Source organism: Dipodomys spectabilis, unplaced genomic scaffold (genome assembly GCF_019054845.1).
Source record: "Dipodomys spectabilis isolate Male_0828 unplaced genomic scaffold, ASM1905484v1 ptg000107l, whole genome shotgun sequence".
Taxonomy (NCBI): Eukaryota; Metazoa; Chordata; class Mammalia; order Rodentia; family Heteromyidae; genus Dipodomys; species Dipodomys spectabilis.
The window spans coordinates 3,919,185-3,940,217 of record NW_024870784.1 but is presented as its reverse complement, the minus strand read 5'-3'; the positions used below and the strand labels follow the sequence as shown (position 1 = coordinate 3,940,217).

The following is a 21,033-nucleotide window of genomic DNA, read 5'->3' as shown; positions in this document are numbered from 1 at the left end:
TCTAAGTACTGAGAAACTTAGTGTGTTGCAGTTTTAGTGCTTTATTTTCGGGCAGTTTGTGTAAAAAAAAATTATTCCAGAGGATAAAGGCCCTAAGTGAAAACAAACCTTTAACTGAGATGGGGAATAGAGTGACCTGTGCTGTCAATATTCTGTTCCTTGAGAATTTCTCTTATTTTGTGAAAACTGCTCAACTTTTGTCAAAAAAATTTTGTCCATTGTGGGGCTTGAACTCTGGGCCTGGGCGCTGTCCATGAGCTCTCAAGGAGAGTGCTCTACCACTTGAGCCACAGCACTTCTGATTTTCTGGTGGTTAATTGGAGATAAGTCTCACAGACTTTCCTGCCCAGGCTGCCTTTGAACTGTGATCCTCAGATCTCAGCCTCCTGAGTAGCTAGGATTATAGGCGTGAGCCACTGATGCCCAGCTTGTCAAAAATGTTGACTTGAGCCTTCTAGATCCTATTGGAGTGCAAAATCAACCTTACCTATGCATTTTAGATAGCATTTATTTGAAATGTGGTTTTGATTCTGTTCTATTGGTAGCAGCCATAGCCTACCTCAGCTCTCTCGAGGACCAGTAAATGAGAGAACTTGAGTAGACTTTATACAGGGACCATTGAGACCAACCCCAGCACCCCCACACACCCCCACACACATCTGGGTGGAGAGGGGATCCATTGGCTGGTGATACTTTGAAAAGGTTGGAAGGGTGGGGGTAGGGAGAATTCAAGTTGTACAGATTTCCTCAGAGCCCTTCATACCCTTCACACACAAGTATGAAAGGAATGGCTTTTCTAGAATAGGGCTTCCAGGAAATATAAAGGAATTCCTTTCCCTGGGAGGCCCGAAGCAAACTTGAATTGGGCTTAGGTCTCAAATCCCTTTGATTTAGCATTTTTGTCAACATGGTACATGTTAGGGCCCACTACCAGTTTCTTTTTTTTCTTTTTTGTCAAAAGTGGGGCATATTTATTGAAATGCTCCCTTTTCCCTGACAGAGCCTTACAGAAGTCAAGAAAAGCTAGCCCGGCTTGGATATGCAGAATCTTGAAGGTGAAAGTAACAATATAGGTAGCCATGGTAACTGCAACTTTTCAAAGGGCAGCCGGCTTGCTTTTGTGAGGAATCTTCCTTTTCTACCTTCACAATTCTAAGAAAATTGTGGTGTTTATTTGAGCAAGGAAAACCACCAGTACACGTTTTATTTTGCCAGTACATTTGTGCATTCATTTTCAGTCTATTTACATTTTCATACTGAATCTGTAATAGTCATGGGTTGTTTGCTTTTTTTTTCCTACAGTTACCTTTGCTATTATAAAGTGCTCTAGAAGTCGATTGTTTTTGTAAACAGTGCCAGAGGTTAATAACCAGGTAGATGCTAAAACGTTGCAGAATTTCATTGAAAAATGTTGGTCATGTCTCTCACTAGTCAAACCTACACCTTCCAATGATCATGACTTAATTATGAAACTCACGATCATAGAACAAACCCGAGACATAGTGAAGGTGTACACACCCCTGTAGGATGCAGGGCAGGTGTGCACATCCACCGTCACCCAGTCCTTTCCATGAATGACGCCCCTAAATTTGCCAGTTTCCACCCTCTGCCATAAAGCCCTCCCTGAGGGACGTATGGAGGCGTCTTACTTGGAGAACACTTAGTTATGCTTTGATTCTAGAAGGCTCAGTTAAACCTCTTTTTCTTCCAAACAGTGGAGATAATTTTTTAAACTGGTTTTTTTTTTGCTTTGTTTTAGGATTTAGTGTTTGTAGTGTGGAACAAATGTCAAAAAGGTTTTGGTTCTGGTTCTATCCAAGTCAGATAAGTTTTTTATGTGGTGACATTTTTTTTTTAAAGGAAAAAGTAAAAAAAAAATGAAACAAGTAATGGAAGTTTATTATTTTGTTAAACACTGCTGGTGCTTTATAAAAGAGTCTCTGTTCACCTGGTACAGCGCCATGCTCGAGGAAGCTCTCTTGCTATGTAGAAAATGGCTAGCGCCTATCACTCTCATTGCACCTGACACGCTTCTTGCCACAAGGTGCAGTTCATGGACGCTTGCCCATATTGCACATGCCATGTAACTATATTAGCACTACTTGTAACAAAACACAAGCCTAGAGAATCACCGGTCTGTGAGGGCCTGGACCTCTTCACCACGGGATTGCGCTGGACGAGACCCTTCTCATAAAATATCTGCCTATATATATCTTCTCGCATTTAATGCTTATTCATTATATTCTGAAGGTGCTATTCCTGGTGTCTTCAGGAGTTCGGGGGGGGGGGGGGTGAAGGTAAAAGCTGCTTGACATGAACTTGGATATTCACCCCTCAGTCTTGGCTTATTGATTTTGCAGTGAAGGATTCATTTTTTTTTAATGAGATTTATGAGTGAATTCTAAAGACCATGGAGTTGTTGTGATTCAGGGGATGTGATCACATTTTTCCTTTAGGAAATCATCAAAAAGGGCTTTGAGCCAGGCACTGGTAGGCTCATGCCTGTAATCCTAGCTTCTCAGGAGGCTGAGATCTGAGGATCATGGTTTGAGGCCATCCTGGGCAGGAAAGTCTATGAGGCTCTTGTCTCCAATGAACCACCAAAAAGCAAAATGAGCTGTGGCCCAAGTGCTAGAGCACTAGCCTTGAGTAGTAGGTCAGGGATAGTGCCTAAGCCCAGAGTTCAAGCCCCAGGGCTAGCACAAAAACAAGGGAAGGGGCCTTCCGGCCTGCAGTTTCCTGAAGTGGTGTGTATTTGCAGAGCTGCCTAGTCTAATCCCGTTACTTGGCATTAGGACAAGGCAAGATGCCTTAACTGTGATTCCAGACTGAGGGCAACAGTGTCCCCCAGAGACAGGGTCACCTGAGGTTGCTGCTTGGACAGGAGGGTATTGAGCTGAATCCTCTGGGAAACCAGGTTGGGTGGTTAACCTCTCCCCAGCCTCCATCCTCTCCACGGGCAGCATGGATGACCTCTTAGGTTCTAAAAAGCTGTAGAGTTCTATTAAAATAGTTGTCTCTGTATAAATTAATTCATCTCATGCATACACAGCTTGCCCCTCTCCACCCACTGGACCTGGTGAGATGGAAACGAGGGAGGGAAGGCTGGCCTATGGCTTCTCCCTGCGCTCTGCCCTGCACCCAGCGGGCGGCTCACTTGCATTGATGATGATGGCTCGGCCAGTTTGGCGATGGCCAGGCAGGTTTGGCAGTGATGGCCCAGCAGATTTGGTGACGATGGCTGGGCAGGTTTGGTGGTGGTGGCCTGGCACGTCACCTGCATTGGTGATGGCTAGGAAGGTCACCTGCATTTGTGGTGATGGCTGAATGGGTCACGTGCCATTGGTGATGATGGCTAGATAGGTTTAGTGGTGATGGCAGGGTGGGCCACCTACTGCTGGTGATGATGGCTGGGTAGGTTTGGTGGTGATTCAGTGGTGATGGTTGGGCAGGTCACCTGCCATTCGTGACAATGGCGGACAGGTTTGGTGGCGACTCGGTGGTGATATTGACAGGTCACCTGCCGTTGGTGATGATGGACAGGCAGGTTTGGTCGTGACTCGGTGGTGATGGTCAGGCAGGTCACCTGCTGCTGCTGGACGGGCAGGTTTGGTGGTGATGGCCGGACAGGTCACCTCCTGTTGGTGATGGGTCACCTGCCGTTGGTGATGGGTCACCTGCTGCTGCTGGTGGCCGGGCGGGTCACCTGCCGTTGGTGATGATGACGGAGGCGCCCAGGTAGTGCGGCCGCGGGGCACCGGGTGGCGAGGCGGCGGCCGGGTCCGGGTGCCCGGGCCGCAGCGCGCCAGGCGCGGGCTCGGGGCCGCAGGCGAGGCCCGGGGCGGAGGGCGCCGCGCCCCCCAGCGGCCCGCGCCGCGCCAGCACGCGGTGGTAGTTGAGCAGCACGAAGGGCAGCTGCGCGGGCTCGGGGGCCGGGGGCGCGCGGGCCGGGGCCGCGGGCGCGCAGCAGTCCGGCGCCGCGCGAGCCGGCGCCAGCCGAGCCCCGTCCCGGGGAGCCGCGTCCCGGGCCGCCTGGCGCCCGGCCTTGGAGGAGCCCGGCGCTTCCTGGCCGAAGTGGCCGCAGCTCGGGAAGCTGGGCGGCGCGGCGTCCTCGCCGAACCTGCGCGCGGCGGGGGCTGCGGGGAAGGCGGCACGTTAGGGAGGAAGGGGGCCCCGGCACCCCGCGATCAGCCCATCCGTGCCCCGAGATCGGCCCACCCGCGCCCCGAGATCAGCCCCCCTGCAACCCCCCCCCCCCCCCCCGCGTCCCACCATCAGCCCCAGAGCCCACTGCTCCCCGCAGTCAGCCCACCCACGACCCCCCTCCCCCCGCAGTCAGCCCACCCATGGTCAGTCCCCCTCCGCCCCCTGCGCCCCGCCATCAGCCCACCCGCGCCCCCTGCCCTGCCCCGCGGTCAGCCCACCCACCGCCTTTGCCCTTCCCCAGGCTTGTTCTGGCCGCAGTGGCAAGAGGCAGGTACAAATGTCTCTGGGGCCATAGATGAAGCCCGGTGCAGGAGGCTCACGCCTGTAATTCCAGCTACTCCGGAGGATGAGATCTGAGGATGGCGGCTCAAAGCCAGCCTGGGCAGGAACGTCCATGAGTGGTTGGTGTGTGAGATCTGAACCCAGTACCCACTGCTTTCCACTCCTTGGCTAGCGTTCCACCAACTGAGCCACACCTCCAACCTTCCTGAGATTCTCAACTTGAACCAAGCACCCCCAAAAAGCTGGAAGTGGAGCTGTGGCTCAAGTGTAGAGCGCCCGACTTAAATGGAAAAAGCTCATAGTGTCCAGGCCCCGAGGTCAGTCCTTAGCACCAGAGAGCAAATGTGCACACATACATCCACTAGGGACACTTGGCATGCACGTGGAATAAACACTGAGACACTGTGTCAGGACCCTTGGCCTGTGCTCTCCCCTCTCTGTGGGCCAGCAGCCCGCCCCTGCTGGGTATCAGGGATTCTGTGGGGCCATGTCACTGGCTCCTGGTATGGGTTGGTGACAAGCTGGTGTGGTGTTGGCCAAATGTTTGGGAAAGTATGCCCTCACCAGGGTTAGACTTCAGCAATGACTGTCTGTCTTGTCAGATTTGGAGATGACCAGCCCTGGAGACTGGTTACAATGTGGAACAGCAATGCACGGGATTCGCTTAGAAAGCTGAGCCCTACACACTTCAGAGAATGACAGACAGGACAAACTCTCCAGGAAGTTCTCTTCTTAGTCCTCCCTTAAGTGAGCTCTGGTGTGACGTCTCTGGGGCCCGCTGTCCTGGCGGGACCCTTACCCTGACGTTAGTGGCACCTGTAGAGCAATTGCTCGGTGTGGTCTGCGGTACGAGCGTGGGCAGGTCTGGACAAAGCAAACATTACTACAGCTAAAAATTGTCCCCTGTCGTCTGCCAGGAGTGGGCCAGTGGGCAGCAGAGTGAGGCTGGCCTGGGCAGCAGAGGGCAGCCTGACGTCACGCACAGTGACACTGAGTCCAGGGGAGGCCACACTGCACGGCTCGGACTCCCTTCCACACATGGAGAGAAACGATGCCTGGGTTTTTGGTTTTGCTTTTGTCAGATGTGGGGCTTGAACTTCAGACCTGTCCCTGAGCTCTTTTGCTCAAGGTAGTGCTCTACCATCTTTGAACCACAGCATCACTTCCAGTTTTTTTTTTTTGTTTTTTTTTCCTGGTGATTAATTGGAGTTAAGAATCCCAAGGGCTTCTCTAACTGGGCTGGCTTTGAGCAGTGATCCTCAGATTTCAGCCTCCTGAGTACCATGATTACAGGCGTGAGCTATCAACACCTGGTTTATCTTGGGTTTTTGTCATGCATTGGTGAGTGGCATTTCTCTCCCTGAGCCCATGAATTCCCAGTCTGGTTTTCTGGGGCTTGAATTCAGGGCCTGGGCACTGTCTCTAAGCTGCTTTTTGCTCAAGGCCAGAGCTCAACCACTTTGATCAGAGTTCCACTTCCAGGTTTTTGGTCGTCAACTGGAGATAAGAGACTCATGGACTTTGCTGTCTGGCTCTTTTTATTTTTGTATTATCATCATTATCCTCATTAGTACTGTTGTTATTAATATAAGTGTGTGTGTGTGTGTGTGTGTGCATGTGTGTGTATTGGGGTTTGAACTCAGAGCCTTGGGTTCTTAGCTTTTTCACTCAAGACTGGTGCTCTATAACTTGAGTCAAACCTCCACTTCAGGCATTTTGGTTAACTAGAGATAAGAGTCTCCGGAATGTTTCTGCCAGCTGGCATTACACGGTGATCCGCAGATCCAAGGCACCTGAGTAGCCAGAGTTAAAGGCGTGAGCCTCGAGCGCCCACCCAAAGCGGTGGCCTCTTATCTTCACTTTGGGACAGAGTAAAAGACACGTAACTGGGTGGCCGGGATTCGGAGGGCAGGGCTGGTTGTGACAGCCACTGTTTCCTTTCTGGAGATCGGATGGGGTCGGGGTCCAAGAAGGATGGATACTCGGGTTCTCCTCCTCCCTTGTCTGAGACACACGTGGCCGGCCACCCAGTCCTCCCTCTCGTGAAGGATGCGAGGAAAGCTCAGAAGCAGGGAATTTGCCCAGCGTGTGAGGATCCTTTCCCAGCAGCCCCAGCCCTGTCCTGAGGGCCCGGCCCCCCTCCTGCTCCCCGAGGGGGGTGGGAGGTGGCAACAGGACTCACCTTCATAGCTGGGCACGAGGCTGTGCCGGGTTGCGTTCACGGGAGGCTCGGGCAGGTGTTTAGCCGGGGACGGGCTGCTAGGCACTAGGGGGTTGGCATAGTGCCACTGGCACTCGCCACCGGCGGGCAGCGTGCTGAGGAGGAAGCGGGCCACGTCGCACGGGGATCCCTGGGGCTGCCCGAACTTGGCTGGCAGCACCGGCTTTTTGCTGCTGAAGACGTGCGAGTCCAGAGAGAAGGGTCCGTAATGGTAGGAGAAGGGCAGGCTGTAGGACGGCGCGTACAGGAGATCCCCGCCTTCTGAATAGGGCTGCTGTTCTGGGGGGGCCCCGGCGTGGGCAGGGGGGCTTGCCCTCCAGTCTCCCAGCTGGCCGCATTCCAGTTTGTCCATTTGGAACGAGCCGTACTGCTGTGTGGCAAGGGAGACAATGCGGGCGCGGGGTGAGTGACCATGGGCCGCGCAAGGCCATCTCAACAGGCCGGGCCCCGCCCTGGCTGGGCTGCACCTGTGCCGGCGCGGGGGGCAAAGCTCGTCCCCCTGAGCCAACCGCACACCCCGCGGTCAAGGACCCCGCGGATCCCGCAGCCACTTACTAAAACAGCATTTTTTTAAGGACAGTTTTCATCTTTTCTTTGAGCCAATTCTGGGGTTTGAACTCAGAGCCTCCGCACAATCCCTTAGGTTTTTTGCTCAAGGCTGGAACTCTACCACTTGTGATCCACAACTCCACCTTCGGCTTATTAGTGGTTAATTAGAGACGAGAAAGTCTTATAGACTTTCCTGCCCGGGCTGGCTTTTAACTATAATCCTCAGATCGCAGCCTCTGAGTAGCTAGGATTATAGGCAGGAGCCACTGGTGACTGGCTGTGTTTTCATTTTAAAGGAAGAAAAGAAGGAAAGGAGGAAAGGAAGGAAGGAAAGGAGAAAGGAAGGAAGGAAGGAAAGAAGGAAAGAAGGAAGCTTTTTTTCTTTTTTCTTGCCAGTTCTGGGGCTTTAACTCAGGGCTGGGCTCTGTCCCTGAGCTAATTTTGCTCAAGGCTAGCACTCTATCACTTGAGCCACAGTGCTACTTCCGGCCTTTTCTGTTTATGTGGTGTTGAGGAATTGAACCAAGGGCTTCATGCATGCTAGGCAAGCACTCTACCACTAAACCACATTGTCAGCCCAGAAGGAAGAAAGGAGGGAAGGAAGAGAGGGAGGGAGGGATGGAGGGAGGGAGGAAAAAAGAATATATATACATATATATTTATTTATATACATTTATATACTTTTTTCTTATTTGTGTACATGCACACACACATACACAATTATCAGGGATTGAACTCATGACCGTGTTCTTGCTTGGCTAATAGTTGGTGCTCTACCACTTGAGCCATACCACTAGCCTAGCTTTTTTGCTGGTTAATAGGAGTCATGTGTTTTTCTGCCCAGGCTGCCTCACACCTCCATCCTCTAGGTCTCAGCCTCCTGAGTAGCTAAGATATGTGTAAATCACCAGTGCCCAATATTTTTCTTATTGATTCATTTATTTGCTATTATTTTCATAGCCAGGACACCCCTGCTGAGTATCAGAGTCACCATTCCTAATGGGGCCAGGTGTCCTGGGGTTCCCCAGGAACAGATGCCACCCCCCTCCCGGCTGCAGGGCAGGCTTGTTACCTGTGGGGGGTAAGGGTTTGTTCTCAGCTTTGTCTTCATCTTTGTACTTTTGGGTTTCGCTAATTTCCTGGCTTCTTGTGAGGTAGGCAAGGCAGTCCGCCATGAGTCCTGGGGCTTCGAAGTGGACACCTGGTCCAGCGACAGGTGAAGTTCCTTGTATTCAACATCCCTAGAAAGCGAGAGCGGGAGTCGGGGCGGGCAAGGGTTCCCGAAGCCTGGCTTTCCTGGCTGCAGCCTAGGCCCAGCCCACGCACACCCCCAGGTGGGCGCAGTCTGGTGGGGACAGCAGGAGGTGGGCACGGCTTTGTGCCACCTCATCCAGCCCCATGGCGCCTCCCAGACAGCCTGGCAAGGCTGACCAGCCAAAAGAGCGGAAACGCCATCCACTGAGCGCCCCTCGGGCAGTTTGTGTATGCGGAGCCTCGCTGTTCCCTGCACAACACCCCCGGAGCATGGAGTGCGGCCAGCTGCCGGGGTCAGCCTAGCTTCCCTGCCCCCCCCAGGGTCATTTTGGGTAGCATCTCTGCCTGGACAAGCCAAGTCAGCAAAGTCTTCATGGAAGGAGAATCACCCACAAGGCCACGATGCCTAATTGTCCAGAAGTAATCAAGGAGCTAGTCTTCTCCTGGAAAGATTTTACCAAAATAACTTCCAAAACTTGTAGCGATCAAAAGAACCCAGAGCCCAAATCCTCACTGGCCACAGCCAGGGGGCGGGGTGGTTTCCTGCGGGAGTTAATGTGTATGGAAATGGAATATACATTCTTGGGAAAGTCTCAGTCCTGTTGTTTCTGGTGGCCTTCGAAGAATCTGCACCTGAGCCTGGTACAGCAGTGGATGCCTGAAATACTGGCACTCAGGATGCTCAGAGAGGAGGATGACAAGCTCAAGGCCACCCCGGGCTATACGACAAGGGCTTGTTTTAAAAAGAAAGAAAATGGACTTGAAAATCCCAGGAGTGGGATTTAGAGAGTCACATACTTGCTGTCATTTGCATCAAGTGATACAGGAAGATGGGGGGAAATGGTAGGCGGTGTTCAAGGTGACCCACGGGCTTGTGGCCATGAGAGCCCAGGTTTTATCCCTGTGGAGACAGGGCTGTGCCCTCCATGCCCTGGCCTGGGCTCTGCGCTGGGACGTGAGCCACGCCAGGCTCAGCTCTGTCCCGTCCCCGCCCTGCCCAGTACTCTAGCCGTTGTCACTGCACATCAACAATAGGACCTTCCCCAGCTGCTGGGTTGTTCCAACAAAACCAAACAAGGAGACAAATGAACAGTTTCAGAAAGAGAGAGAGCGAGCGAGCGAGCGAGGGAGCGAGATGGGGACATGGTGCTGCTCAGGCGATGGGATGAGGGACAGACGGAGGAGAGAGCAGGAGAGAAACAAATAGGGCTGACTTACGTGAGGACATAATTGACACTCACGATGCAGTGGGGGCGGGACGAGCGGCTGTTGTGCACCACCGTGGCGTAGCTCTGCACCCACACCCAGCCGCCCAGCTTGGACAGCAGCCGGTAGTACTTGGTGGTGACCTGGCCCTTCACCAGCACTGCAAACACAAGGTGACACAGGTGAGGCCCTGGGAAGGCCGACAGAGGAGGGAAGCCTACACGCACTCGCACTCTCGCTCTGTCACACACACACACACATTCATCCGTGGAACAACCTCTCTCTCACACACACACACACACACACACATTCATCCGTGGAACAACCTCTCTCTCACACACACACACACACACATTCATCCGTGGAACAACCTCTCTCTCTCTCACACACACACACACACACACACATTCATCCGTGGAACAACCTCTCTCTCTCTCACACACACACACACACACATTCATCCGTGGAACAACCTCTCACATTAAGAACTCTGATTTGCTTTCTAGTATCCAAAATGCTAAGAGTGAGGAACCTAGACCGGGCGCTGGTGGCTCCCACCTGTCATCCTAGCTACTCAGGAGGCTGAGATCTGAGGATCATGGTTCAAAGCCAACCCCGGGCAGGAAAGTCTGTGAGACTCTTCTCTCCAATGACCTACCAGAAAACCGAAGTGGTGCTATGGTTCATGTGGTAGAGCGCTCGCCTTGAGCTGAAGAGCTCAGGGACAAGCCCAGAGATCAAGACCCACGGAAAAAAAATAGAGTTGGAAGCATGGCTTAGGTGGTGGAGCACCAGCAAATGAACAAAAGCATCAGATACCGAGTTTGAGTCCTGATCTCGGAGAAGGGAAAGCGGGGGAGAGGGGAAGGGAGAGAGAAACAAAATAAAACGTCAATGGAGAGTTGGATTCTTTTCTTCCCCATCCCCCCTGGCCTCTGGCCACTTCCTTTGCAGCTCTTTTACAGCATGGCTCCAGGACACAGTTGGTGAAACCTGGGGCAGGAGCTCATGGTCTATGCACAGGACAAACCTGGGGCTACTGAGCAGCATCCCCAAAGCCCCAGCATGCCCAGAGCCATGACCCCTCACAGGTGTCAGGATGGCAGGCAGGGGGCCTGGGGTAGGACAAAGCTGAGTGAAGCGCTCAGGGCTGGGTCTCCTCTCCTACATTCTGGGGTTTGAACTCAGTGCCTCACACAGTTGCTAGGCAAGTGTTCTACCGTGGAGCCACACACCCAGCACTGAGATCCGTGCGTGGAGATGGAAGCATGTCTGCGTGTGTGTGTACACACGCGTGTGCACATACGTGCGTGTGTTTATGGTGTGCTCATTTTTTCACAATTAGGGTTCTTCTCTATTTAGGCCTTTTGTCTTTTCTTCACATCGTATCATAGGCATTTCCCATAATGTTATAAATTCCAATTGGCCATCATTTTAGTGGCTGCATCGTACTCCATAATTTGTAGCTCCCTTCCCTACTGCCAAGCCGGGAAGTCTCACCCACCATCCCCCTTCTGAATGCAAAGCAAGACTGCAGTGTCTTTGCCTGGCCTCAGCCTGTGGTCTGTTTGCGCTGCAGACTGCCCCTCCCCCTCGCTGAGTCATGAGGTCCTTCCTCCTATCACCCTTTATTAACTGCCCCAAGTGATCCCAGGCTAGAGAGCCATAACGGGGCCAGGTGTCCCCTGAGCCGTCCCACAAGCAGAGGCCCTGCACCACGTTCCTATCTGCCTTGTATGTCAAGCACCATGGCCTACGAGGGTTCTGGGTTTGGGGTGGTTTGTGCTTTAGATGAAAGCCAGACATTCTGGCTGGCCTTTTTTTTTTGCTTGTCCCGGGGCTTGAACTCAAGGCCTAGGCGCTGCCGTCACTGACCCTGCGCTTTTCCACTCAAGGCTCACACTTGAGCACCGCTCTACTTCTGGCTTTTTGCTGGTTAACTAAAGAGTCTCACAGACTTTCCTCCCTGGGTTGGCTTTGAACCATAGTCCTCAGCGTTCAGCCTTCATCGTAGTTGGGAACATAGGTGTGTGTGAGCCATCGGTGCCCAGCCAGCCTGGTTTTCCAAGGTCACTTTGGTACAGAAATTCTAGGTAAGGTCGGTTGGTCCCGGCCATGGACCCAGCTCTCACCGCAAGGAACAACTCACGCGAGCCACGCGCCGATGTGCACTGCAGGGACCCGTGAGGCACAGACTAGCTGGTTAAGGAGAAAGTTCTGCTGGGCGCTGCTGGCTCACCCTGTCATCTTAGCTCCTTCGGAGGCTGAGCTCTGAGGATCACAGTTCAAAGCCTGCCAGGGCAGGAAAAGTCCCTGAGACTCTTATCTCAAATTCACCACCGAAAAGCCAGAAAGGTGCTGTGGCATAAGTGTAGAACGCTAGCTAGCCTTGAGTGAAAAAGTTCAGAGACAGCCCAGGCCCTGAGTTCAAGCTCCACGACCACCACCACCAACAACAAAAGGAATGTAAGTACATCTAATCTCCAATTAATCATCAAAAAGCTGGAAGTGCCGGGCGCTGGTGGCTCACGCCTGTAATCCTAGCTACTCAGGAAGCTGAGATCTGAGGATCGCGGTTCAAAGCCAGCCCGGGCAGGAGAGACCATGAGACTCCTATCTCCAATAAACCACCAGAAAACCGGAAGTGGCGCTGTAGCTCAAGTGGTAGAGCGCTCGCCTTGAGCTGAAGAGCTGAGGGACAGCGCCCAGGCCCAGAGTTCAAGCCCCACGACCGACAAAAACAAACAAAAAAAAAAGCTGGAAGTGAGTTCAAGCCTCAGGAGGGATACACACACACACACACACACACACACACACACGCATGCACACGCACACACACACAAAACAGTGCACACACAACTTCTCAGACTTGCCACCTGTCTCCTCAAGCTAGCCTCTCCCATCAGAACATAAAAGAGAGAGGACACAGGAGTCAAAGTCCACCCTACTGACCAATTCATTCCTTCAGGTCCTCCCTCCTCCCTCAGGAGGCCACTGCAGGAGACAGGGCCTTCCAGAGGTGCTTAGGTGATATGAGTCACCTTCTCTATAAGAAGAGGAGGTCAGGGACGGGCACCAGTGGCTCACGCCTGTATCCTAGCTACTCAGGAGACTGAGAGCTGAGGATCTCAGTGTGAAGCCAGCCTGGGTAGAAAAGTCCCTGTGAGACTCTTATCTCTAATTAATTACTCAAAAACTGGCTCAAAGTGGTAGCGTGCTAGCCTTGAGCAAAAGACTCAGAGACAGGGCCCACTCTGCCCTGAGTTCAAGCCCCACAAACACCAACAAAAAAAGAAGACAAAGAAGGGGAGATGAGGACCAGACACAGTGAAGAGAGGCCGCTGTCCCCAACAAGGAGACCGGCCTCCGGAGGCAGCCCTGCCGCACCTGGACCTTGGGCTCAGCGTCAGAATCGGGCAGAGGCGGGGCAGAGGCAGGGTAGAGGCGGGGAGGGGAGGAGGAGAGGCTGGGCAGAGCTGCCCGCTGCACCGACCGCTAGCCGTGGACTTGTAGCCACCTGCACCTGCTCCCTCCCGATGCCGGCTGCTGCGGGCTGGGCATCACCAGAGTGGGCTTGGCCCGAGAAGGCCGCAGGAGCTCCACACACTCCTTGGAAGTGAACTTGGGGGGGGCCCCCCCTCATCCCTGGCTCAGGTCCTACTCCACTCCCCCTATTTCAGTCGTGTGTGTGTGTGTGTGTGTGTGTGTGTGTGTGTGTGTGTGTGTGTGTGTGTACACGCATGCGCACGCACCAGGCCTAGGCTTGATCTCAGGCCCAGGAGTTGTCCCTGAGCTTTTTCTGCTCAAGGTTGGCACTGTACTGCTTGTACCACAGCTCCACTTCCCCTCTCTTGGTGGTTAATTGAAGAGTGTCACACACCTTCTGATGCCAGACTGGCTTCGAACCTTGATCCTCAGGCTCAGCCTGAGTGAGCCGCAGTGCCAGCTGCAGTCACTTTCTACATAAGTCCCCTCGGGCTGCAGAGCACCTCCTTTGTCCCCTCTCCCCTCAACACCACCCACTCAGGTCTTCCAAATACCCAACTGTCTACGTGACACCCTCTTCCTGCTGCTAAAGAGGGTTTCCAGGTCCCCTAACAGGGTGAATGGCCTCCAGCCCCGCGGACGCCGCTTCCCGGAGCAAGCCCGCTCTTGGCAATCACCGCATGGGTGTAGGAGGCCATGATCTGGCCATCTGAAGAAAAAAATGAACTCTCTGTGTCTAGGGGCCAGATGTCCATTCACCCCAAGTCCTGGTTGTTGTGGGGCTCTGCCCATGGTGACTTAGGGGGTAATACCATGTTCTGGGGTCTGGGGTCCACACAAAAGCCAGGACAACAACTAGGCCCACGATCACCTGAGACGCTGACCGAAGGCAGTACGGGATGTTTCCAGACAGCACTGGCAAATCCAACACTGTGTGTGGAGAGCTACATCTTTTTTTGGGGAGCCATGCGGCCTCCCCTGAACGCCCAGCAGGGCGGAGCTCAGCGGCTCCGCTCTGCCACCTCCAGGCTGGCGACCTTGGGCACGCGGCTCTACCCTCTGCACCTCGTCACCCTCGGGGGTAAAACCAAGATGCTGAGCGCGAGAGCCGTCCTCCCGGGTTGGTAATCTAGGAAGGATTCCACGAGTGTCTGATCAACTGTGATGCTATTGCAAAGGACGACCAGCTTTTCTAGAACAGCCAGTGCTCCCGATCCTCGGTCTACAACTGGACCAATGCCACAGCAACCATCCCTGCCAGTTCTACTGAGCAGCTGCCCACAGGCTGCTGCTCCAGAGGTAGAGAAGGTCACACTGGTCTGTCCGATTCATACATACATCTGGCACAATGATGGCACCAAGCAAGGGCTGTGTCTGCTCCTGGTCCCCCACTGCCTCCCGCTTCCCCCGGCCCGGAAGCTGCTACTCACGGAGGTGGTGTGCGTAGCGGAGGTGGAAGGTGTCGCAGCCGTGCACGTGGTGGTACAGCGTCTTCTCGATGAGGTCCTGCGGCTCGTAGCCCGTCAGCTCCGTCACCCTGCGGGAGGAGGCGGCTCCGAGAGTCACGCCACTGGGTAGATCTGTCTTTCATTTAAACTAATATTGGTTTTGCCAACTAATCAAGTGCTAAAAGACTCATGGCTGGCGGGGGGGGGGGGGGGCGGGAGCTGTTGATTTTGGAAACTGAGACATGGTCTTTTTTTTTTTTTTAGTAAGAAGCAAGTCTTTGAACTCTGGCCCCGGGCAGGATGGAGCGCTGCGTGTGTGGGAATTCGCCACCGCGCTGGCTGGAAGCCTGTGTGGGATGGCAGGAGCGGGTGGCCTTTCTCCGGGGTCAGCTTCTCTGCGCTCCCTTAGGCTCGAACTCTGATTCCACACTGGGCAGAGCTGTCACCGTGAGCAAGAACTTACAGGAGCGCCGCAGCAACAGTCCTACGTGAGCCTTGGTTTTTTACTCTGCTAAAACTTACTATTTTAGCTGTAAAGGTCAGTAGTCCGAACGACATTCTTGTGATTGTGCGACCAGCACCCTGACCACTTTGGTGATGCCAACACTGCCATCACACGCCGAGCAATGCCTCCCCGGGAGCCCCTGGCTCCTTAGCCCTCCCCCCACGTCCCTGGTCTCCTCTAGCCAGTCCACCCCCCCCTTTTTATTCCTCCGCTGGTATTGGGGCTTGAACTCAGGACCTGTCCCCTCAGCTCATTCACTCAAAGATGACATTCTACCACTCGAGCTACAGTTCCACTTCTGGCTTCTTAGAGGCTAACTGGAAATAAGAGTCTTGGGGACTTTGCTGGCTTCAAACCATGATCCTCTGATCTCAGCCTCCTGAACTGCTAGGGTTCTAGGCATGAGCCACCAGTGCCTGGAGCTCCTCCGTTCAACTTCTGTCCCATCTGTCTACTCTAGATGCGTCCTCGAAGGAGAAGGACACAGCACAAGGCCTCTGGGACCTATCTTCTGATGCCCGCTGTGGAAGATTCTTCTTCTCCAGAGCCTAGCAATAAAGGTGGGAACGGCAGCACTGTTCTAATACAGTAGCAAAGATTTTACCTGACAAAGAGAAAGTGAAGGCCACTCAGAAGAACGAGCAGCAAGACCCAGAAAATGGTTGTTTGCCTCTTAGCCCTGGGCTCGTGGCTTTGTGCTGCCCCGATGTCCCCTTTGCTCCTCCCACCAGGCAGTCTGGGAGCCGGTGCCTGGTGGATTTGGAGCGGGGCTGCCGCGCGGTGGGCTGGTCTGCCCAGCAGAGGCTCTTCTTCCCTGACCTCGCCTCCGGTCCGTTCTCGTTTGTAACGTGTCAGATGTCATTCTTTTCACGGCTGAATAATCTTCTATCCCCCTCTCGTGTGCTGTTTGTTCACTCACCTCTTGATAGGCACCTGGGTTTGTTGCTACCTGCTGGCTAGTGTACGTATGGATGTTTCCATCCCTACTCTAACCAGTGCTGTTGGTGCATTTCTGTACCAGTACAGGGGCTTGAACCCAGGGCCTCAGGCTTTCAAGTAGCTTTTTGTTCAAGGCTGGCACTCTACCACTTGCGCCATACCTCTATGTCCAATTTTTTGCTCATTAACTGGAGATAAATCTCACAGACTTTTTTTCCCCAGGCTGGCTTTGAACCACAATGCTCAGATCTCAGCCTCCAGAGTGGCTAGGATTACAGGCGTGAGCCACTGGCACCGACTTACACTGGACACTGCTCATCAGCTCAGTTGGCCTCTGGCCTCTCCAGCTGGCTGGTCTCTCCTGATGAGAACTGGGGGGGGGAGTGGACAGGCTTAACCCTCGTGTCAGGGGGATTATGGGAGAGCCCAGATCCTGGAATGACAACCGCAAGTGCCACAAGCTCTGGAAAGCGGAAGCTTTGCTGGCTTTTCTGAGGCATGACCCCTCTTCTTCCTCATTCATGTCACACTTTAACCCTCTGAACGCCCCGCCCACAGGCCCTGGCCCCGCCCACTGCCCCTCGCCCCACCCACCGGCCCTGGCCCTGGCCCTGGTGTGTGCTCCGTGCATATGGCAAAGGCTTCCTTTCCCAGGCTCAGGCTCGGGACAGGAGAAGCGGCTTTAACTGTCTTGGTGATGGGCATTCTGGACAGATGGAGAGGGACAAGAGACTCCAAAGGAGGTGAGGACTAAGGAAAAGTCAGCTCTGGGGGGCAGCTGGGGGGTGGGGAGGAGATGGGGACCAGGGCCCTGGCCTCCCGGATAGGAAATGTGAGCTGGGATTGAGCGAGGAAACCGCCTCACCGGGATGGGAACCCGCGGCCTCTCATGGCCTCTCACTTGCGCTCTGCCTGGTGTGGGGTCATAACCCACTGACAGCTGCCGAGTCGTGTTTGGTGACATGTCCTTCTGTGGTGCTCTGATGCCTACCCACATCAGAAGCGTAGCCATTCACTTTCTCATCAAAGGACACAATTACAGGTCAGGAAAGTGCTTGGCAGGATGCTCTCTGGAGTCTGAAGACCCCAAGCCCCAGCCCTGCCTGGTCTTCCAAACCCCCAATCGCGGGCTTACTCATACTCGCAATGACACCAGCTACAGCTTCCCAGGGAACGCCCCGAGGCCCCCAGGTCAGGTTATGGGAGTGCAGCCGATCTGGAACATGCTGGGGGCACAGTGTCCGCCTCTAAAGCCCCTCTCCTCACTCCTGGGACTTGGGGCTCTGGACCTCTGGCCCCACCTCCATGGTGGCTTTTGATATGTGGACACAGACAGCGACCTCTCTGCACTGGCCTGGCCCTGCTGACCTCCCAGGGCCTGACCAGCCCCCTCCCACACCCCCGCGGCAAAGACCACGGAGCAGCAGCAGGACAAAGCCTGTGGTGGCAGTGCAGGGCTCCCTGGCACACATCTGGCCACCCTCCTCAGTCCCTCCTGTAAGACTGGCCAACAGATGTTGCTAGAAGTGTCCCAATACTCAGCACAAAAGACTGCAGGGCCAGAAGCACTAGGAAGTTTCCTTCTCTTGCACTCATTAAGCAGTGCTGACCCAGTCTGCTCGCCTCCCTCCCTCCTGAGGGTAAACACAATAAACTCAACTAGCCAGGGCTGCTGGCTCCGGCCTGTAATCCCAGTTACTCAGGAGGCGGAGAGGACCAGGGTTTGAAACCAGCCAGCCAGGAAAGACCATGAGAGTCCTACCTCTGATTTTCACTCAAGTGTCAGCCTTGAGTGAAGAGGCTAAGGGAGAATGCTCAGGCTTTGAGTTCAAGCCCAAGTACTGGCACAAAAAGAAAGGGTGGGGGAGGGGGGGAAGGAAGGAAGGAAGGAAGGAAGGAGAGAGGGAGGGAGGAAAGGAGGGAGGGAGGGAGGGAGGGAAGAAGGAAGGGAGGGAGGGAGGGAAAAGAAGGAAGAAAGAGAAAAGGAAGGAAAGGAAAAAGAAAAAGTGCGAAGGAAAAGAAAGAAAACTTGTGCTCTGCCACATATTTGCACGGCGACCCCAGGGAGGCGACTCGGCCGCGATGCGTTTGTTCACTGAGAGCAGGCTCCGAGTGGCTGGACTCGGGTTCTCTCGCAGGTCTCCGGCCGGCCCTCCGTGCTGGCGTGGCTCCACGCGCACACGCTGCCCTCGGGGCCAGCGCCCGCCACGGGCGTCTTCAGCACATGAAGCAGGGGTGGCCGCAGGCTGGGGACTCACCTTGAATCCAGGAAGATGAGCTTCAGGTCGAGGCTGGCTCTGAACATGAACATGTTGCTGTACAGCTTGATCTCGGTGATGGCGCTGGGCGGCAGCGACTGGCCCACGGCCACCAGCCCCACAATCTGGTAGCAGGAGTCGTACAAGGCCATGTCCAGCATGTACTGCCTGATCTTCAGGTAGCCGCTGCAGTGGATGACCTGGGGGAGGGGCGGGAGGGATGTCATCGGGGCCCAGCACTCGGCTCCTCCCCAGGTCCCCCCCTTCCACCCCCCGGACTTCCACGGTGCTGGGGTGCTGATCCCCCAGCCCAGCTCTGACCGAGCCATACAAGCCAAACAAGCCACTGGAGCCTGTGGCTCACACCTGGAATCCCAGCTGCTCGGGAGGCTGAGATCTGAGGATCACCTTTCAAAGCCAACCCAGGCAGGGAAGTCTGTGAGACTCTTCTCTCTACTAAACCACCAAGAAGCCAGAAGTGGAACTGTGGCTCAAGTGGTAGAGGACCATCTTTGAGTGAAAAAGCCAAGCAAGAGTGCCCTGGGTCTTGAGTTCAAGCCCCAGCAGCAGCACAGAAACAAAACAAAAACTCAGAAGCAGGGGGGGGGGGGGCGGTGGTGGAAGGAGAATGTACATGTACAACGTTCCAGCTCCATCGGATACTCTGTGCCTGGGCTGGGAGTGTGGCTCCGGGGCCCCAGAAACACCTGCTCCACAGAAGCGAGAGACTGGAAGCGTTTACATCAGTGGAAGTCAGAAAGATCGTGGCCCTCTAATGCTGGTGGTGAACAGCGATGCCCCAACTTTCCTATTCTTTTTAAAAATGTGCCAGTGGCTCATGCCTATAATCCTAGCTATGCAGGAGGCTGAGATCTGAGGATCGAGGTTCAAAGCCAGCCAGGAGAGTCTGTGAGATTCTTATCTCCAATAAACCAATAGAAAACCGGAAGTGGCGCTGTGGCTCAAGTGGTAGAGCGCTCGCCTTGAACTGAAGAGCTTGGGGACAGCGCCCAGGCCCAGAGTTCAAGCCCCACGACTGACAAAAAAAATGCAGTCACTGCATGTCACATATACTACGTACATTATGGGGTTGAAATAAAAGCCGAGAAGAAGCTGGGGCAAAGGGGCCCCTAGGCTGGGAGGAACATTCCAGAAAGAGGCCAAAGGCATCAAGGTGCTCCCTTTCACGGCATCTTTATTCCTCCTGGTCACTGGGACAAAAGGAGGAGGTGGCTCTGCCGTGGGCCACAGCAGTGGCTTCTGGGCGGAGGCAGCTGGGCCAGCCCCCAGGGGTGGGCCCTGCTCCTCGCTGCTCCAATCACCCAGGGCATGGCCGCAGCAGGCTGACGGGAAGGAGCAGGCTGACGGGAAGGAGCAGGCTGACGGGAAGGAGCGCGGGCCAGGCTGGGAGGTCTGCGCCCCCTCAGCCCCTCAGCTCCCTGCGCCTGACCTCTCTGCTACCTCCCACTGACCTGAGGCCCCTCCAGTCACACACACCCCCAGCCAGGGAGTCCACGCACCTTGTACCCGCTGCACGTCAGGCCTGCATTTCTTTTCGCCAAGACGCACTTCATGCGAAGAAAGAAGGACCTCTCTAGTTCATACTCTGAAAGCAGGCACACGTTAGACCGGCCACCGACCCGCTAGCCTCCCCCTCTGCTCCCACCGAACACCACGCAGGGCTTCTCAGGGCAGGTCCAGCAGACTCAGGCTCTGAGCCTGTGATGGACAGCAGCCATGCCTGACTGGTATGGCCTCCAGACAAAGACGGAACTAGAGCCTAGAAAGGGTCAGCCTGGAGCAGGCCACCGGGGCTCAGTTCTATAATCCTAGCGACTCAGGAGGCTGAGATCTGAGGATCAGCCCACACTGCCAGAAACGTCCATGAGACTCTTATCTCCAGTTAACCACCAAACTACCCCACAACAAAACACAAAATGGAGCTATGGTTCAAATGGTAAGGTGCCAACCTTGAGTGAAAAGGCTAAGGGACAGCATTCAGGCCCAGAGTTCAAGCTCTAGTACCACAACACAAAGGAAAGAAAGAAAGGGAGGGAGGGACGGAAGGAGGGAGAGAGGGAGGGAAGAAGAGGAAAGAAGCTGGGAAGGAAGAAAAGAAGGAGGGAAGGAAGGAGGGAAGGAGGAAGGGAGGGATGGAAGGAGGGAGGGAAGGAAGGAAGGAAGGAAGGAAGGAAGGAAGGAAGGAAGGAAGGAGGGAGGGAGGGAGGGAAGGAAGGAAGGAAGATGGTAGAGCTCTACCTGCCATGCTTCCCCCTCTTGAGGCCTCAGAGCCACTTGGTGGTACCAGAACCTGAGCTAGCACTGGGGCTGATGTCTGAGCCAACAGGAAAGCGTTCAGACTCCTTCAGGGCAGCAGTCCCCATCAGCCCTTGCCCAGGCAAAAGCATCCCTGCGGCCACACGAGCGTCCTGCGGCCACGCGAGCCTCCTGCCGGCTGAACTGTGGCTTACTCCCAGCAAAGCTCTGGCTTCCATTCCCAGCCCTGGCCTCATGGCTTTGGCAAAGCTCCGATTCCTTTCCTGCACAGCCCGCCCCATCTCTGGGGGGCATGGCTGCAAATGCAGAATGAGTCCTCTAAGGAAACGCAGGGACAGCAGAACCCCGAGGACTGCATGCTTTGTGAACAGCGCTTGGTGGAGGCTAATACATGAGAGCATC

The 21,033-nt window shown here is 54.6% G+C and overlaps 1 protein-coding gene across 1 annotated transcript in view; it reads right to left on the bottom strand.

The window, feature by feature from the left end:
* Positions 1 to 2,668: 2,668 nt before the first annotated feature.
* Positions 2,669 to 21,033, bottom strand: part of Sim2 (SIM bHLH transcription factor 2) — a 40,317-nt gene continuing 21,952 nt past the window's right edge. The window contains exons 5-11 of the mRNA XM_042687374.1: positions 19,875 to 19,960; positions 18,355 to 18,554; positions 14,635 to 14,741; positions 9,731 to 9,878; positions 8,331 to 8,499; positions 6,671 to 7,079; positions 2,669 to 4,136 (exon numbers count right to left, since the gene is read on the bottom strand). Of these exons, the coding sequence (XP_042543308.1) occupies positions 3,703 to 4,136; positions 6,671 to 7,079; positions 8,331 to 8,499; positions 9,731 to 9,878; positions 14,635 to 14,741; positions 18,355 to 18,554; positions 19,875 to 19,960 (1,553 nt within the window). The 3' untranslated portion in view covers positions 2,669 to 3,702. The remainder of the gene's footprint in view (positions 4,137 to 6,670; positions 7,080 to 8,330; positions 8,500 to 9,730; positions 9,879 to 14,634; positions 14,742 to 18,354; positions 18,555 to 19,874; positions 19,961 to 21,033) is intronic.